This window comes from Acartia tonsa, chromosome 11 (assembly GCF_053477335.1).
Source record: "Acartia tonsa isolate MP-2025a chromosome 11, ASM5347733v1, whole genome shotgun sequence".
Taxonomy (NCBI): domain Eukaryota; kingdom Metazoa; phylum Arthropoda; class Copepoda; order Calanoida; family Acartiidae; genus Acartia; species Acartia tonsa.
In genome coordinates, this window is record NC_137270.1 from 5,062,419 (window position 1) to 5,081,143 (window position 18,725).

Consider the following 18,725-nt stretch of genomic DNA (forward strand, 5'->3'; position numbering starts at 1 on the left):
TATTGCTTGTGATTATTGAACCTACTTACTTAACCCTTAAGAAAATTTGAAATAACCAATTACTAAAAATGTAAAGAAAGTGCGGACCCGCAGGGTTATGACCCCCCCCCCCCCCATCCCAGGGTTAGGCATAAATAAGAAAATATCTTCTCCAGTGGCTTATCCCTGGTTGTATCGTACCCTTAAAATAGTTTTTGGAAAAGTATAATTGGAATAATTGCATTTGAATTTGTGGAAATATCCTATTTTATGCTATAGTAGATCACCCACAACTTCTTTCCCTAAAAAAACAAAACATAATAGAGCTAAGATATTAGCCTATTTGGGGCTAAAACATTTTACCAATATACGTCACTCAAGTGTTAACACGATCGATGGTCAAAGCATTCCCCCCTACCCTTGATAGATATACTATGTTCACACATATTGTTACAAAGCCGCAATAAGAACTCTTTTTCTCGTATTTATTCGAATCCGGTGGATAGGAACAGGTTCTCATCCATACGAAAAAACTATGTCTAGCATCATATTATATCCAGCTTTCTACGAATATAAAAATGTACAATCATAAGATTAAAACCAGTTTTTTTAGCCGGTGCCTTTGGCACCTTAGGGCTAAAAAAACTTATTTTCAGTCCAGTTGGCATTGTCTCTCCCCCCCACCCCTGCATTACATGAGAAAGAAAAGAGTATTCAAAATATTATTTCTAGTAGTTCCAATACAGTTACTCAACTATGCACATTATGTACAATCCTTATAATAAAGTAACAGGATGTGTGTTTGTATATTTGTCTGTGTGTCTGTTTGTCTGTCTGTGTGACTGTACCGAAAGATCTCGCTAACCGCTAAACCGATCGGGTTCTCCTTAACAGGGTAGCTTCTCATAGGTCCCGGAAAGGTTTATAATTATTTTCTTAGGGGGTGGGACACCCCCAACCCCCCTCCCCCCCCAAAAAAAAACAATTTTAGCTAAAAATGAGGGGGGGAAGGGAAAAAAAATTTCCACCCCCCAAAAAAATTTTCTTATTAAATCAGAAAAATAAGAAATTCGACTCCCCCCTCCTCCAGTGGCCGCTAGTCATTAATATAGTACTATTCAAATTTTGGTCCGTTCGATGGTCTGTCTGTTCGTGACGGATAGCTTTCATAGTTAGTTTTAGACTTGTTTGAATTGTCCTGTAGATTTAAACGTTTTGCATGGTGATTTTTGTAACTTTTGGGTATGATTTAGAAAGCAAGTCCTTAATCGTTACCAGAAAGTCCTTTTTTACCTTTTTTATGACTTTTTGACTAACACTGTAAAATTCAAATTTTGGGATTGTGAAGGGTATTTTGTAATCAAATGCTTGGCTAATATCGCGGATTTTTATTTTTGAGAATGTACAACAGATTTCAAAGGTTTTTTAAAAAGAAAAACAGACAATTGGGTTGTCAATGTAGGGTGTTGTCTGTAATTAACCCCCTTAAAGCTCATATCCCTCAAAAATATATTTGCAACATTCTCCATGCAATTGCAAGTGCAAAAATATTTTAATTTTTGGCTGATGTTTCATAAATTAAAAAAGTAACATTTATTTATTGTAATATAGATAGCTTTCCGCTGATATCAAAATGAAAAAAATATTAAGATTAAAGCAGTTCTGATTTTTTATTTTTAATATCAGCAAAAAGAGTCTATTTTATGATTTATTATTCCTTGAAAATTGTCTGTAATACGATGCTTATTCAGTGAGACTGAGAACCGGTTCCAATCCAGCGGATATTAATTGGTTTTGAAGTCATACTGGAATATACTTTCTGTCAAAACTTTGCTCCTTCAAATGTAACTATCCTTGTCAATTAAGAATTTCCTTTTTTAATATTTCTGCGCATTATTAATGTAATCTTAAATCAAATTATATGGAGGTATCTTTATTTTTCATAGTATCGTAATTAATAGCAAAGCTGCTATATAATTCTTAGTCTTCGTCTATCTGTCCGTAAGAAACGTTTTTGGTGGAAACTTGATTTTATTAGCTCTTATTTATGAGCCTTCAGCACCTCGGGGATAAAATCAGAGGAATCTGACTATAATACGATGCGATAAATAACTATTATGTAATGGTTTTACAAATTTTACTTTTTTGTTTTGACAGGGGAAATTTTGTCGTTAATTTAGGTTTCTACTATAGTATTCATTTATTGGTTAATAGGTTCTTCCAGTAGTAGATGAGGAAATGGTGTAATTTAAAAAATTTATATTGAAGAACATTACATTTATTAATCATATCCGTAGATTTTCTTCATCGTTTTTAGGCGCATTTTTTGTGTTAATATTTTCACATTTTATTTTGTTACAGATCCACTGCTATGAATATTTGTTTATAGTTTATTGCTTTATCACGATAATTAATTTTTATGCACAGAAGAAATAGTAAATTGTTATAATAGTCATTTGTTGTATCGTATTATACACAGCTTTTTTCTCAGATAGTAAAATAAAAATCATAAGATAATTCAACTTTTAATATGATAATATGATTTTTGTTTTATTATTCGTCGAAAATTGTCTATGTACATTGTACATATATTATGAAACATGATTTTTTAGCATGGCTAAGAAGCAGTTTTAATCCAGCGCGGATATTAATCGGTTTAGTGTCAATCTACTCTATAAATGCCTTTTTTGTACCTAGGGTTTGTCCGTACGTAACGGTTTGCTCTTTTCGTTAATTCAAGCATGTTAGATTTGTCCTATCAACTTCTAACTTTGAATGATGATTCCTGTAATACTTAGGAACAATTTAGCAAAGCATAGCAACTCTATAATAGCTATCAGAAACTCTTTGCGATTTTAAAACATGTTGATTTTTTGGGAACATTTTTTTGTATAATATTTTTATCCTATTCATCTGATTTTTTTGGATTACTGATTCCTTGAACAAAATTCTATTAATTGTTATCTTTATCTTCTCAAATTTAGAATAATTTCATCCTTGTTTATTAATTGTAAGGAACTGCATCCATGAGATCATAAATTTTGCATACAATTCATTTGCTTGCGTAACAACAATTATAATTAATTTTTTTTATGCAAGCTAGCTCTAAATAGTTAGTTAGGTTGCTATTTGCTATAATACCTTGTTGTCATAGAAAGCATTATTCCAGAAATCAAATGAAAAGGATAAATATAACATATAACAGAATGTTGTCAAAAAAAAGTAAAAAATTCAGGATTTTTAAAATGGACAAACTGACATTTTTGAAACTATGTAGAGTTGGTATGTAACAAAAAAGGCCCAGAAAAGAGTTACATTTAAGAAACGTGAAGAATATCATAAAAATACCTTTTATGTAGATTATGGTTATAAGTTAAAAAAATTTGACTTAAATGTTAAAAAATCAATTCAAATTCAATAAAAGTTAGCTTGGGTGTATATAATTTGATTTATAGAAAGATAGATAGAATAGATGAATAGATATACTAGATAGATTGAGAATGTTTTACAACCTATACAAAAATCTTATGAAAACTATTCTAATTAACAATTTTTGCAATTTTTTTATGCAAGTTGGCTTTTGAATAGATAGATATTCAAAACTTAGTAATTTATTACCTCATGAAATTTAGTTGCATAAGCTTTAAATTCATAATTAAAGGCGAAAGCTTCTCTTAAATTTTGTATATCTTTCAGTCTTTGTTGACGGAATCTGGAATAACAAAGCTATAACTTACTAATATGGTCCTACGACAAACGCAGGAGTCCCAAACGTCGGAGTGGACACTTTACCTAACCTAACCTATTTTAGACCATCTTATAGGTTTTTTAAGTTCCTAACCCCTGCGGGGGGCTTATTTGTTCATTCATATCTTAACCTTACCTAATCTGTATAGAAATACTTAATAAAATTAATATTTTAACACTTCTGCGTTTGTCTACTCCGACGTTTGGGACTCCTGCGTTTGTATACTCCGACGTTTGGGACTCCTGCGTTTGTCTACTCCGACGTTTGGGACTCCTGCGTTTGTCTACTCCGACGTTTGGGACTCCTGCGTTTGTCCTGGAACCACTAATATGTCTATAGTGAATGAAAAATGATCACAACTATATAAGACAACCAACACTTTACATTTTACAACTTTTGTCTGAGAGTCCTTAATGATTTACGCCTGTTCATGGGGTAAGGCGTCCCACCCCCCCTCATACTTATGACGCGAATCTGACATAGCTGCAGTTGGCACAACTTTTAATGATTTTCAACGTTATGACGCGGTTTGGAGTGAAATTCGAACCTATCTTTTGCCCAACTACGAGCGAATTATGCTGATAGTTTGTAATTTTGTCTGTTTAGAGGAGCTTTGCCATTATGGAACTGATTGTCCTTTAATTTATTATTTTAATTAATTATTTGTGCAAAATTTTATGCAAGTTGGATGTTTAATAGATAGATAGACGTTCAAAATCTTGCAATTTATTAGCCCATAAAGTTTCTAAGTGGCATATTTTAATGATTCATTTCAGTTTTAATTACTTTTTGCATCTTCAAAACATATTTATAAGTAAATTTTATAATTTACTTGTTCCGTCGGTCTGTCAGTCAAGCCTCAAAGATACAAATATCTTTTTGATAAAGGTTTTGTGATTTCTTCAAAAGAATTTATAGCACATTCTCTCTTTCTTTTTTTTATTACTACTGAACTTCTGCCCTAAATTGTTATCTTTGTTAAACTAATAATATACTTTTTTTTCAAGGCTAAAAATGGGTGAAAAATCGTCAGCTGTTAGTAAGCTTAAAAAGACCCTAGATATTAGAATAGCACTTGCAGTTTCAGACGCTTTTACGGCAGGTAAGATTTTTTAAGAACAGAAGCTACTCTACATGCTCCTAAAAAATATTATATATGGTCAACTAAGGATGTCTAAGCTTTCTTTTGGGTTGAGGATAAACATTTAGCTATTCGTGTTATTTAGCTTTGGGTAAGGGAAGAACCAATATTTTGTAAGTGAAATTAAAATATATACTTCGAAGCTCCTCATATATTGTGCCTATAAAAAAGGGGATAAATTTGAAAAGTTTTGGCCAAAATAATCCATTATACTAATATGGCGTCAATCTGGCCAAAAGTTTTTTTGATTAAATCATTTTTATAGGCACTACAAAAGCTTCCTATTTATGAAGAAGCTATACTAATAATTTTTTTTTAAATCTTCTTTTTTAGATGATGATCACCTACGTTCCCCATCAGTTATGTCAAATATTTCTGAGGTCAGATTTTTGTTTTAAGGTCAAGTGCAGTTCACGGTAAAATATTCCAGGTAACGATTATCTTAAAAAATCTATGAACTTTAAAGGCTTTTAATGGCCAAACGATGGAACGTATAGATCATGCTCCCACAAAATTTAGCCGACAAATTTGGCCTATAAATAATTCGGAACTGTCATTAATCAATAATGCAGAGTTATCTCGCAGTGCACATAAATGCGCAAAAAAGACACTTATTTCACGCGTTTTTTCTTCAGTGAAGATTTACCTGTGCATTGTAGGATCTTTGATATTCCAAATTATTTGTAGGCCTTATTAGTTAATATGCCGCTTAAAATGGTGTGTGGGCATTATGTGTACGTTTAGCCGTTTTTCCCCCTAGAATATTGGAGATAATCTGATAATCATTAACAGGTACATTTTACCGTTAACTGCACTAGATCCTATTTTTAAAGCCCTGATTCTCTGAAGATATGATTCCATAACCCCGGAGATTTAAAACATGTATACTATATTATTCGCTTATTGCAGTTATACTTAAAGTAAAACGTTAATCATTCTCTGTAATCTTAAAATTTCAGCGCTCTCTTAAAAGTAACTCTAGAGCATTATACGCCCTTCCTTTTTTGAAATAAGCTATTAGTCCTATGCCTGCGGGGCCTATATCTGCGGTCCCCCAAAAACCTTGCGGGGCTACCCGGTACCAAATCTAACCTAACCTAACTTGGACTAACAAACAAAAAAAACCGAAACAATAACCAATCCTTAAGCTATTTAAAATTGGAGGAAGGGCGCTTTGTGGTTAAGAAGGTACTTAAGGAAAAAGGCCAATTTAATTATGTATATATTTAAGGATTATCCGTTTACCCCGCCCCACCATAGTTTGAATCAGCCACCATCACTATTCAAATCACCCCCGCTTACCCCACCTACACCAGAACCAGAGGTAATATTATTAAAATAAAAACAAGGATAACAACATAGCAAAGCAAAAAGTAACAAAAACACCAAAGATATGGGGAAGTATGTGTAAAATGTAAAATCAGCTAAAATCATTGAAGTTTTATATTTAATTTTGCTCCATAATAATGGGAATGTTTACAAGAAGGTTTAGCCGTTTATCTTGATTAGCAGCTAAGATAGTTACGTTTCCCCCATTCCCTTCTTAACGGACAGACGGACGGACAATTTGAATTATAGAGTAGCTTCGCTATTAAAATCATAGGGGACAAGAGCATATTCTCTATATCAATGAGCATCCTGTATAGAATTCACTTGGTCCAACGGTCTGTCAGTCGAACATCAAAAAGCATTAAAAGTTATCATTTTTTCATAAAGGTTTCGTATTTTTTATGATTCATTTAATTCACTTTGTCATTTTGTCCTTCGATGACTTATTTGCTTCTCTACCTATGGATGTTGTCATCCTTGTTAACCTTTTTTTTATGCTTAAGGAAACACCAAAATTGCGACGTTCAAAAAGCCAACTTTCTGATATTGAGTCATTGATTTTGCCAGTAAGTTTATTTTTTTACAGTGGTCATAGTAGAAGGGACTACAATCCTTATTTTAAAGTAACAGGATTTCCATGGGTCTCTTGTAGGTGTGTACCAAAGAATCTTGTTAACCGCTTATCCGATATGGTTCTCCTTTACAATGCAGCTTCTCAAAGATCATGGAAAGGTTTATAACTTACATGGAAATGGTACCACTACTAGCCTTTAGAAAAAATACCCCCCCCCCAAAAAAAAAAAAGAGGTTACTTTTTCTTTTAAAAAATAAATATCCTTAACAAACCTTGATTTTGAAAGTACTTATTTTTAAGAGAAGACCAAAAAGATCAATAAAATTGAAATCTAAGAAGAGAAGAAGAAAGGTACAGTATGGTTATTAAAATATGGTTTTATTCATTTTAATACTTTAGTTTTGATAAACATTAATTACATTCTTAAGGGAGCTAGAAATGATCACCCTATATCCAGATATAAAAGTAACAGGATCTGTGTCTGCCTGTGTGTACCAAAGGATCTTTGTAACCGCTTAACCGATATGATTTTCTTTTACTGTGTAGCTTCTGTTAGGTCCTGGAAAGGTTTCAAACTATTTTGGTGAAGGTTACAACCGCCCTCCTAAGAGAAATCGCCCCTTGAAAAAAAGATCCTAAATTTTTTTTGATGCTACTTTATAAAACTGTATAAAGTTTAATTGGGGGAATGGAGGTCAACTATACCCCCCCCCCCCCCTCCTCACATGCTCCTAGAAGTCTCTAGGGATGTAGTCGCTAGTATATATATGTATATAGAGGAAAAGAAAGAGGAAGATAAAGGTTAGAAGACCCATGAAACCAATGCAGGTTACATTTATTAAAGATATGTTATTAAGCAAATTTCAAGTTTTTTTTTGTGATAAAACTGACAGAAAGTGGAGTATATGGTTAAAAGTCAATTTTTAAATGAGTTTGATTATTTGATTTTTAAATAAATTTAATACTATTTTTAGGAATCTGGAATAATGTATATAAACAAGATGAAACGACTGAGAAGAAAAAGACTTAAAAACAAGGAATTTTACACTTTTTAAATAAACTTTATATCTGTAATGATGCTGAACCTCAAGTGCAAAAATTAGATGCCAGCAAGTTCAAATAATAATGTTATGTATTTATTTTAAATCTCGTTGGGAGGGGGCTCAATAATCAGCCAAAGATCCAAGAGCATTATCCGCTTGTAATGAAATACATTACTCTAACGCCCTTTTAAAAATATTAGGTTGAGTAACATCCAACATACAACCAACCTTTTAATAACTCAACCTTTGTCATGAAGTTGTGCCTTCATTGGTTAAGGCCCCTTCCTACTATCACGATTAATGTCGCCTATCTGACGTAACAGCAGTGTAGGTACAAATGGTCTCTTTGATGTGGTATGGGCCGTGATTTGAACCATATACCTACCCAACGGACAGCAGATGCGCTACGTTTTGACGCGGATTTATGACAGCTTTAAAAAGCTCTTAAAATTTAGATGTAATTTGAACACAGTAAAAGTGTCGGACTGATTATGACGTAAAAAAAAATTAGCCAATGAGAGGCCATTATAAATTTTACCATTGGTCAATAATGGCCTCTCATTGGCTAATTTTTTTTTACGTCATAATCAGTCCGACACTTTTACTGTGTTCTGTAATTTTTATAATATTTTCATATTATATTATTCAGAAAATGCAATTATTGTTTATTTGACTTTAAAATGATGTTTGATACTCTAAGAAATCTAAACGTTAATAATCCGGGGAATAAAGAGATAAGACAATGGCCATTAAATTGGTGTACATACCCAATAATGATACACAAAATAACCTCTAGTGTAGATTACAATCAGTGGTTGAAACGTTTGGACACTTAATTAACTAACCAATTAACTATATCATTACTATTATTTTTTTAATAACTTTGTCAACTTTAAAAGCTGCGCTCTTTGTGTACATAATTAATAATTTTAAGTATAAAATTGTGGTCAGTTTAAAAAGAAGAAGCCAGTTAAAAAGAAACTAAATATTGGAACTATGACAGCAGGTACCCTTTTGCATTCTGTTGATAAATGTGCAATAATTTTTAGAAATCACGAAACCTTTCTGAGAAATATTTTTATTGTCATTTATGCCAACAATCAATCATACACTTGATGCTTTTTTATACTGGGAATCTTAACCAAACATTTTACCCATTTATCTTCAATAGCAGCCGAGAAAATCGCATTTCTCCCATAGCGTTACGGACGGGCTAACTGACAGACAAAGTGAAATATACAGTAGATTTGCAAAAAAAAGATGTTTTAAAAGCTATCAAATTACCGAGTTAATTACCTCGCCGGGGCTCCTTTAATTTCAAATGATCATCAAGAGAAGCCAGAGCATCATCCGACGAAGCCCAATCTGTCCCACTGTAAGGAAGACGATTCCTATATGACGTCATATAAAGGGAAAAGAAAAAGGGAAGGGGGGGAAGAAAATCTCTTCAAAAGAGATGGGAGAAAAGGGAATCGTCTTCCTCACAGTGGGACAGATTGGGCTTCGTCCATCATTCGCTTGTAATGGGATGCGATAATCTAACACCCAATATAGGATATTATGCTGAGAAACATCCAGCAGATATCCAACCCTTTGATTGCATAGCCTTTGTCTAGATATGCTAACTGTGTATGGTAATGTGTTGCGCCTGTTTATGGACAATGGCATTCCCCCAACTAACGAAATGTAATTAATCCAAACATTATATATTCTCTATTCTTAATATAAAATACTCATGTTGAAGATGATTAAAGTCCCTCAACAGTTTATGACGTCATACGATAAAATAACTAATGAGAGGCCAGCATAAATTTTACCATTGGTCAATTACAGTGTATACTGGCCTCTCATTGGCTATTCTATCGTATGAAGTCATACTCTGTTGAGGGACTTTGACCATCTTCCTTATGTTTGTGCTTATTGTGTTTGCTGTGCTACTTTTGGATATCTTTGCCATTTTATCAAATTTCTAATAAAGGTTTGAACGAATGGCAAATTTAACTTTTAACATTAATAAACTTTCCAATATGGCTTCCATTATATGCGATGGATTAAAACCGAATCTCAGCCATGCTGGAAAATGATGCATAGCATCGTATTACAGACAATTTTCCACGAACATAAAAATAAAAATCATGAAATTAATACCAGTTCTGTTAACCGAAGACTTCGGCCACCGGGACTAACAAAACTGGTTTAAATCTTTTTATTATCATTTTGAAAGAAATATCCGCGGTAAGCTCTCTATAAATGCGATAGATAATTAATTTTTGGATTATATGAAAAGTTTTTGTGTGATTTTTAATATATTTTTTTGAAAATAAGTAATATTGATTTATTCTCTATAAATTTCTACTGAATTTAGATGATCTGCTTTTTACGTGGAAAGATAGAATAAAAAAGAAGTGAGTGAAATAGTTTTGCAACAAATCTACTCTATAATTACTGTCTGTTAGATTTCTATCAGTAACAATTTAGGGAACCTCGTAAAAGTGTCTGACTATGACGTCAGAAAAAATTAACAATTAACCAATGAGAGATCGCTATATATTTTACCATTAGTCAATTACAGTGAATACTGGATTCTCATTGGTTAATTGTAAATTTTTTCTGACGTCATAGTCAGACACTTTTACGAGGTTCCAATTTAGGAATAGACGTTCATTTTTTATAAAAATTAAAAATAAAAGAAAGAAACAACTTACTTTTCAAAGTAACATGAATGACAACATCCATAAATAGCAAATCACAAAGAGATCATAGATGAACAAACGGACAGATTGAGTTATAGTGCAGATGTTAATATTTGTAAGTTTAGAATATGTGACTATAAGATAATATAAAATCACGAAGCCTAGATAATATAAAATCACGAAACCTTTCAAAAAAAGATATATATATAATAAGAGATATAAGTTTTCCGGAATTTTAATGTAGGGAGTAGATTTGAAATCTGCATCAAATTTTAAGGATTTTTTATAAAATTCGTTTTTTATATAATTTTTTATCTAAAAGCGGAAATACATTTTAAGTTAATTAATTTTGACCAATAGGATAGTTGGATTTTAAACTACCTGCGCTCTAATTGGTTGAATGATGTACGACATCCAATCAGAGCGCAGATTTTTTAAATCCACCAATCACGGATGCCAAAATTAATTAACTTAATTTGTATTTCCGCTTTTAGATAAAGTATTATACAAAAAATGAATTTTATAAAAAATCCTTAAAATTTGATGCAGATTTCAAATCTACTCCCTACATTAAAATTCCGGAAAACTTATATCTCTTAATATATAAAGAAAAAAGAGATGGGAGAAAAGGGGGTTTTCCCCATCTCTTTTGAAGAGATTTTCTTCCCCCCTTCCCTTTTTCGGGAAAGAAAAATATGACGTAACTGGAACATGTTCCGCAAAAGTTATACAAAATCGGGACAGTTTCCATGGTGTCGACAAAGTAAATTATAAAGTAGGTCAGTTAGGACTTCCAGAAAGAGGTTGTGCAATTAAAGAGTTGGTTGTTGGACGTTTGACCATAAAACAATACTCATCATTTAGTTTGTTTGGTTCAGAGATACACTAAAATAACATCTTGTGAATATCCCGTCATCAAAGGCTAAAATATTATTTAAATGCAATACTAAATCTTTTTATAATTTTTTTTCTTTTTTTTTAAGAATTATGATGACAGGAATAAAAAGAACACTAAGTAGGTAAGAATTTACTAATGAGCAAAGCAACTCTATAATTGTGTATTGGTTTGTCATTCCAAATACATATGTCTTGTTACATTAGAACCAGTGGCGTGCGCAGGGTTTTGCCAGGAAGTTGTATTTATTAAGGAGGTGAAAAAGGATAATACAGGTCTTACCAATTTGAATTATAGGTGGTGTTGTTAAATAACAATTATCTTAATCATACCTACATTTGGACAAATCATGTAACATGTCCTAGGCAAGACTAGGAGTTAGGGAATCTTAAGTCTTTTATATCCTATATATCTATGTAAGGCTAAGGAAACCTTGCATGGGACATTTGATAGGATTTAGCCCAGTGCAGGTAGGTAGGATGTAATTTTATAATAGTTATTCATAGGTTTGATAAAACATATATTAAATTCTTTCTTTTGTTGTTTAATCTATTCAATAGATGTAATGTACCTATTTTTATCATGGAGGGAATAGACTGTTTATTAGACAAGTCCTTATTATTCGTTGGCATAACAACATTGGAGAATTTTTATTGAATTCTGATTGATTGGCTCATTAAGACAAGTGTCAAAAAGTTTTAACCAGTAATCTACAGTAGGGGTAATTTTGTGTATAATTATTGGGGATGTACACAATGTACATCAATTATTCGGCCATTGTCTTATCCCTTTACATCCCTGATTCTTATTTTAAGAGAAGAAGATAAACTGAAATATCATGGACTCCTATTGGCTTGTAACGGAATTAAGGTATCATCAGTTAAAGTAACAGGATGTGTGTTCCGAAGGATCTCGTTTTTGGCTTGTAGCGGAATTAAATTATTTTAAAACAGCCACTGGATATCCTTTTATAAAAGTAACTGGATGTGTGTGTGTGTGTGTGTGTGTGTACTTAAGGATCTCACTAACTGATGGACCATGTTATCCTTTACGTTAAAGCTTTTGAAAGTTTTATAACTATTTTGGGTAAGAGTACCTACCCCCTCCCAATAGTAACCCCCCACAGTAAAAATAACAACCCGTTCGCCAAAACTTTCCCCCCTTCTTTTAGAAATAAAATGGAAAGTGGAAGGTCGACTTACCCCATACACCCCCTCCCCCATACTTTGATACTTATGGATGTTGTCATCCTTGTTTAGAAAACAATGGGCAAAGTTTGGGAAAAATTGGACAGGCTTGACAATCTGTACTCTGAAGTTTTCAAGAAAGCTGGCAGCATCAAGGGAGAGATGATATGCATGGGACTTTTTACAGGTAAATAACAAATAATTCCTATTATATAAAGTAATAAGGTCTTTTCGTCTAAAGCTCAAGATCTCGCTAATCACAGGACCGTTATAGTTACAATCTAGGTATTCCTAGATCCTGGGGAGGTTTATAGATATTTTTTTGAGGGGGTGCTGGAGTTTTTATCCCCACTCTCCCAAGGAAATTTACTCCTAAAGAGTGACCCACCCCCACCCAAACAAAACTTTTTAAAACTAAAACCTTCGTCTCCATCCCCATCTTCACTAGAGCCTCTAGGGGCGTAACCGCTAGTATTATATAAAGTAGAACGATGTTTGTCTTTCCTTCTGAAGTTTAAGATCTCGGTAAACAACCGTCTTTTTATTTTCATTTTCTTTCATAAGATTAGCCTGTGGGTTGGGGACAAGGTAATGGTTTTCCAAAATAAAGTTTGTTTTATTCATTGTCTATTTTGTTCAGCATCGCTTTTATGAATGTTGTTATCCTGATTTTTATAAAATGCTCTTAAATCTCTCTGAAAAAAAACGAACCCTTTCTAGTATAAGAGTCAGTCCGTCTGTACGTCAGTAACGTTACTGTACAGTAAATTTAGGCATGTTAGAATTGTTCTGTAGGCATTATGATTCCTGTAAAACGACAGCTTAGCAACTCTATAATTGTTATCAGAAAGTCCACAAAAAAAGTTGATTTTTTAACATTTTTTATATATATTTCCAATATAATAAAATTATCCTAGTCTGATAATTTTTGGAATTGTAATTCAACAAGGACAACAAGGTACAATCTCTACAAAATGTAAATATGTCTTAAAATAGAAATTTATTTTTTAATTAGTTTTGCAATAAATTTACATACGATTATGCATATACTTTAAAAATTATCATCCTTTGTTTTAATAAATTGCTCCTGAAGTGTTTCTGTGTTAAACTCTTGAATAGTTATTAGTTAAGTTTCAACAATGTTGTGTATTGGATCGTAATGATAAAACAACAATAGTTTATAAATGCTTTTGTATTATTTAACACCTAAATTTGCGACAGCTTTTACTACAGAGAAAGTGCAAATTTTAAACATTTATAAAGGATCTTCCTCTCGGATGGGGTCATGTTTAAATGTGAAACATTTCTACACATTGAGTTGGCCTGGCCCTCAATTCGTCATCTGTAAAAGATTATCTTGAATTTAGTCATGTTAGATTTGTCCTATCGATCTCAAACTCTGCATGCACGTTTCTGTAACATTTAGAAAAGCTTTTTATCAAGAACTAGGTTGGCAAAATTCTTTAAAGCTAAGTTAAACATTTACAAATAAGGGTATAAATGCTCTCAATACATTGTTTAGAAATTTGAACAATAATTTCATATTATACTATACTATTCAAAATTACATATATACATTAGATGACTTACAGAGATGCTTTGCTTTTAACCAAATAATAGGAATCTATATTTCAAAAATCCAGTGAATATTAAAGGCCATGTAAAATACTGCTTTAACAAAGATAAAAATCATAAAGTTTAAATATGACGTTCTGACTTTGAGGTAATTGTTATTGGTTGCACCACTTTCTAAACTAATCCTGGATCTACTGCAGTTCACGGTAAAATATTGCTGGTAACGCAATTTTTCAAAAATCTATGAATTTTAAAGGCTGGTAGCTGCCAAACGGCTGAACGTACAGATCATACTTGTACACCATTTTAAGCGGCATAAGAAGGCCTACAAATAATCTGGAATAGCCAAGATCCAATGATACACAGAGAAAGCTTCACTGAAGAAAAACGCGTAAAATAGGTCTTTTTCGCGCATTTCTCTGCACTGAGAGATAATTATGCATTATTGATTTATGGCTATTCCAGATTATTTGTAGGCCTTCTTATGCCGCTAAAACAGTGTGCGGGCATGATCTGTATGTTCAGCCGTTTGGCAGCTAGCAGCCTTTAAAATTCATAGATTTTTGGAAAATTGTGTTACCAGCAATATTTTACCGTGAACTGCAGTAGATCCCTAATCCTAACTGTAAAGTTAGTCTTGGTCATCTGTACATCTGCCTATAATGGAAAGCTTTTATTGTTAATTTAATCCTGTTAGAATTGCCTTGTTAATTTAAAACATTTTGTGACAGATAGGGACAGTTTTCAAAGTATATGTTTTAATCATTACTACTTGCTCTATTTTTATTAATGTTAAGCTAGGCTTTTCGTAATTTAGTTTCAAATGTGGAACTTTCCTACACTTGGGGTCAGTCTGGCCGTCAGTCCAAGCATCAGTTCATTCAGATCTGTTGGAATTGTCAATATAGTGTGTTATCTTAAATTTTAATTATTTTTAGAAGTATACAAAATGATTTCAAAATGTTCTTTAGGATTAATGATATATTCAATATTGATATCTTTAATCCCTATGGGAAGTGAAAATATTATATTTGTTATTTTGGACTCAATCATTAGCATTGTCTCAGGAATATTTAAAATATCTGTTTTGATTAAAATATGAATTGTTTCATTTGCATAATTGTCGGTCCGTCCATCCGTCCGTCACACACGGATAGCTTTTTTTAGTAGTTAGGTACGATTTAGAAACCGTAGCATCTCTATAATCATTACAAGCATGTCCGTTCGTCCATTTTAAACATTTTTAAACAAATTTTTATGTGATCTAATCATCCGATTGATCTTATTTTTGGTATGTTGATTCCTGGGACAACAAAGTATAATGTTATAAGTGAAGCAACTCTATAATTAAGTCCTAAAAATTTAAGTATGTCCATATACATTATCCTGTATTAAGCAGTTTTTCAACAAATTTGCTTACAATTTTACTTCGACTCTTATACATTTATATTCTCATTATTTAGTTCTGACACTATATAAGTGTTAATGTCCGTTTGTCCTACCGTTTCAATGCTTCGCTTTTATGGATGATGTCATTCTTGATTTTACAGCAAAGCTGTACTGTATATTTAATATGCCCTAGTTTATATAAACCATTGCTTACATGATATTTTCAATCTTTTAAATAGTTGTTGAAAAGGTCATTATTATTAAAGAGCAACAAAGGTTATTTCTAACTGAAAATTAAGATAATAGATACTTAATCATAAACAAATATTTGAACAGGCACCTGTCTAATATTCCTGTACACTTACTATGATCACCTGCCAATATTGAAGCAGACAATTCTGATCCACACGACAAAACTTTTAACTATTTGTTACAGTCTACCTATCATGAAATATGCTCTTAACAGTCTAATTATTCATATTTATAGGCAGGTTATCAAGTGATGTTTATTGCTAACTTTGCACTTCTATAGCTAAGGATCGTGAACTGTTTCTTCATAATTTTAATTCATTACTAGTAAAACTGCTGAATTTCATCTAAAATCATTTGTTTTCCTACCCTACCTTTGTATCAATTTGAAAAATCACAAAACCTATACAATATTTTCAGCTGTCCTTGGTAGGTAACACATAGTAGAATTGATGATCTTTATATCTGCCCCCCAAATATTATTTTTGAGCTATTTTGCTTGTTTATTCCTTGGATAAAAACAAAAGTTAAATCATATATAGAGAGGATTTAAATAACAAAGGAGAGTAAAATACATCTTTTCAACTTTGACCTTATTTTATAAATCTACAAACATTAACATCACTGTAAATATTTAAAGGGAGGAGATTGTAAAGACCATTGAAGAAAACTTTAATCTGCATTGCACTCTGGGAAATGCAGTTCATTGGTCATCACCACTCTTTTTATCAATCTCTATAGTACTAATCTGCAAAGTGATATTGATAGTTAATCCTGTTCGATTCTTAGAGCTTAACAAATTTAAATACAAATTTTCTTGTTGGGGAATTATTCTGCTGCCCACTGTTTACTTTGGAGTTTACATCAGTATATTTGGAAGCAATTGTATTGGAAGACTTTTCATCTCAAGATATGATGTGTTCTATAATATTAACATAACATTACCTGAGAACACAGAACTATATTTACATTCTGCTTTACCAATCTTTCCTACAATTCTAGTTACTGCTGTCATATTAGAATTTACAACAATTATGATTCATAATATAAAGATAAAGAGAAGAAAATCTAGAAAAATTGGAATAATAAATGAGACAAATTTGGATACCACAGAAGATAACAAATCAACATCTTATAGTTTTATTACATTTTTAGTCATCATTAACCTTATGATTGTGATCTGTAATTATATTCTAGTTTTTATCAATGAAGGCACTTTAAAAGTTATATTTAAGCATATTGGTAAATTTGTTTATAGACTCTTGATCCAAGTTATTCCTCTAGCTTGGATTTGCAAAATGAAACCAGTTAAAGAGTATGTTATCCATAAACTGTATCAATTTAAAATAAGAATTTTATTTTAATTTTGTTTAATATGTCAAATTGTATGTAGAACTTTGTATAAAAAAACTTTAATTCTAGAAATAAATCTGTTTAGTACTTATTTCCAATTATTTTTTTGGATCATCAGAAAATTAACTTAATTACCTCTGTCAATCCTCTTTACAAACATTGAATTCATAGTACTTTTTTAAAATCTTTAATTTTTTTAAAATTTTGTCATGAAGGTATTTGGAAACAAAATTTTTATTGGCCAGTATTGTTTTGGTCAACCAACTCTTGTTTTTTTTGCCTTTGTTTTAAAATTGTGTAATTTTATGGGTTTGATTTGATAATTGACTTAATAGTAAAAATATGGTGTCTTTTGGGTTTATTTAGGTGTTGATACCCCTGGAGAAAGACATCCATTTCAATGTCCCTGTTCAGAGAAAGAAAGGATCAGAAAAGAACAGGAGGAAACTGACAGGTAAAACATTTGTTGTTATACAAAGATATAAATCATTACTACATAAAATTCTTTATGTCAAGCAGAGTTCTTTAAATTTGAGTTCAGATTGAAATAAATTGTTGTTATAATTAGAATTCAAGAGGAAAACAGACGTCTTCAGGAAAAGATTAGACAAGAAAGAACAGCTGAAAGGTAATTTGTAGAGTTAACATTGTTTTATGAATCAATATTAATTGTAAAAATTGATTGTTCATCTTTGCACCATTACTATAATAGGGTGATATATAAATTGCATGTCTTTTTTCGAAATGTGATTTAAATGTTATTTTTTTAAAGCATATGTATATTGTATATTCTGAATATTTCAGCCATGTTAATAAAATAAAATAATGTTGGCAACTTTTTACTGCCATTTGATGGGTAAAAAAAAGAATAAAGTAGAAAAAATCTATAAGGTGATAATTGACAGGTAGATATTAGGCTTAACAATATGATTTTTTGGTCGAAATTTGGAATAATTACTTCTTTAAGCCCTAAAATCACTGTTTGACTAAAAATATTCTGTCACTTAAATTTTTTTGAGAAAAAAGTGTAAAAAAAAATTAATCTTTGATTCTTTATTATTCAGAGAACGCATCTTGGATATCAAGAAGAAGATGTATTATAGAAATTTAAAATCGAAACTTAATCAAAAGCCAAGTCCTAGAGGAGATAAGAAAAAGATGAACCAAAAATTTTAGACCGCGCAGAATTTGGTAGATTTAGAATGTCGTCTTAATTGTTGACAAAATTAAACTTTCTGGACTTTGTGATTTTAATGTTAAATATATTTCTGAATTCAAATGGTGTAATTGTTTTTCTCGTATTCATTCGAATCCGGTGGATAGGAACCGGTTCTCATCCATACGAAAAAACTATGTCCAGTTTTCTACGAATATAGAAATGTACAATCTTATCTATATCCGCGGAAAGCCGTTTATAATACGATACGAGAAATAACTATTCTCATTGCTTTTGACTTTGTTCATAGCCTCAAGGTACTTCAATAAATTGGGTTAACCTCACCATTTTATGTTTATAAATAACTTTGTTAGTTTAATTGCCTTGTTACAAATTAGTAGGTTGACTTTACCC

The 18,725-nt window shown here is 31.6% G+C and overlaps 2 protein-coding genes across 2 annotated transcripts; both read left to right on the forward strand.

Annotated features, from left to right (window-relative positions):
- The first annotated feature begins 4,738 nt into the window (after positions 1-4,738).
- Positions 4,739-7,826, forward strand: LOC145332493 (uncharacterized). The gene is made up of 7 exons (XM_080177495.1): positions 4,739-4,829; positions 5,202-5,248; positions 6,100-6,192; positions 6,701-6,763; positions 7,072-7,122; positions 7,549-7,599; positions 7,746-7,826. The coding sequence occupies exons 1-7, from the start codon at positions 4,742-4,744 to the stop codon at positions 7,824-7,826; spliced, it is 474 nt and encodes a 157-aa protein (XP_080033621.1). The 5' UTR covers positions 4,739-4,741.
- A 943-nt stretch (positions 7,827-8,769) lies between these two features.
- On the forward strand, positions 8,770-18,434 carry LOC145331465 (uncharacterized). Its single transcript, XM_080176142.1, has 8 exons — positions 8,770-8,820; positions 10,180-10,219; positions 11,491-11,526; positions 12,218-12,272; positions 12,662-12,776; positions 17,522-17,609; positions 17,724-17,783; positions 18,220-18,434. Exons 1-8 carry the CDS (start codon positions 8,811-8,813, stop codon positions 18,329-18,331), a joined length of 516 nt encoding a protein of 171 aa, XP_080032268.1. The 5' UTR covers positions 8,770-8,810; the 3' UTR covers positions 18,332-18,434.
- Positions 18,435-18,725: the final 291 nt, after the last annotated feature.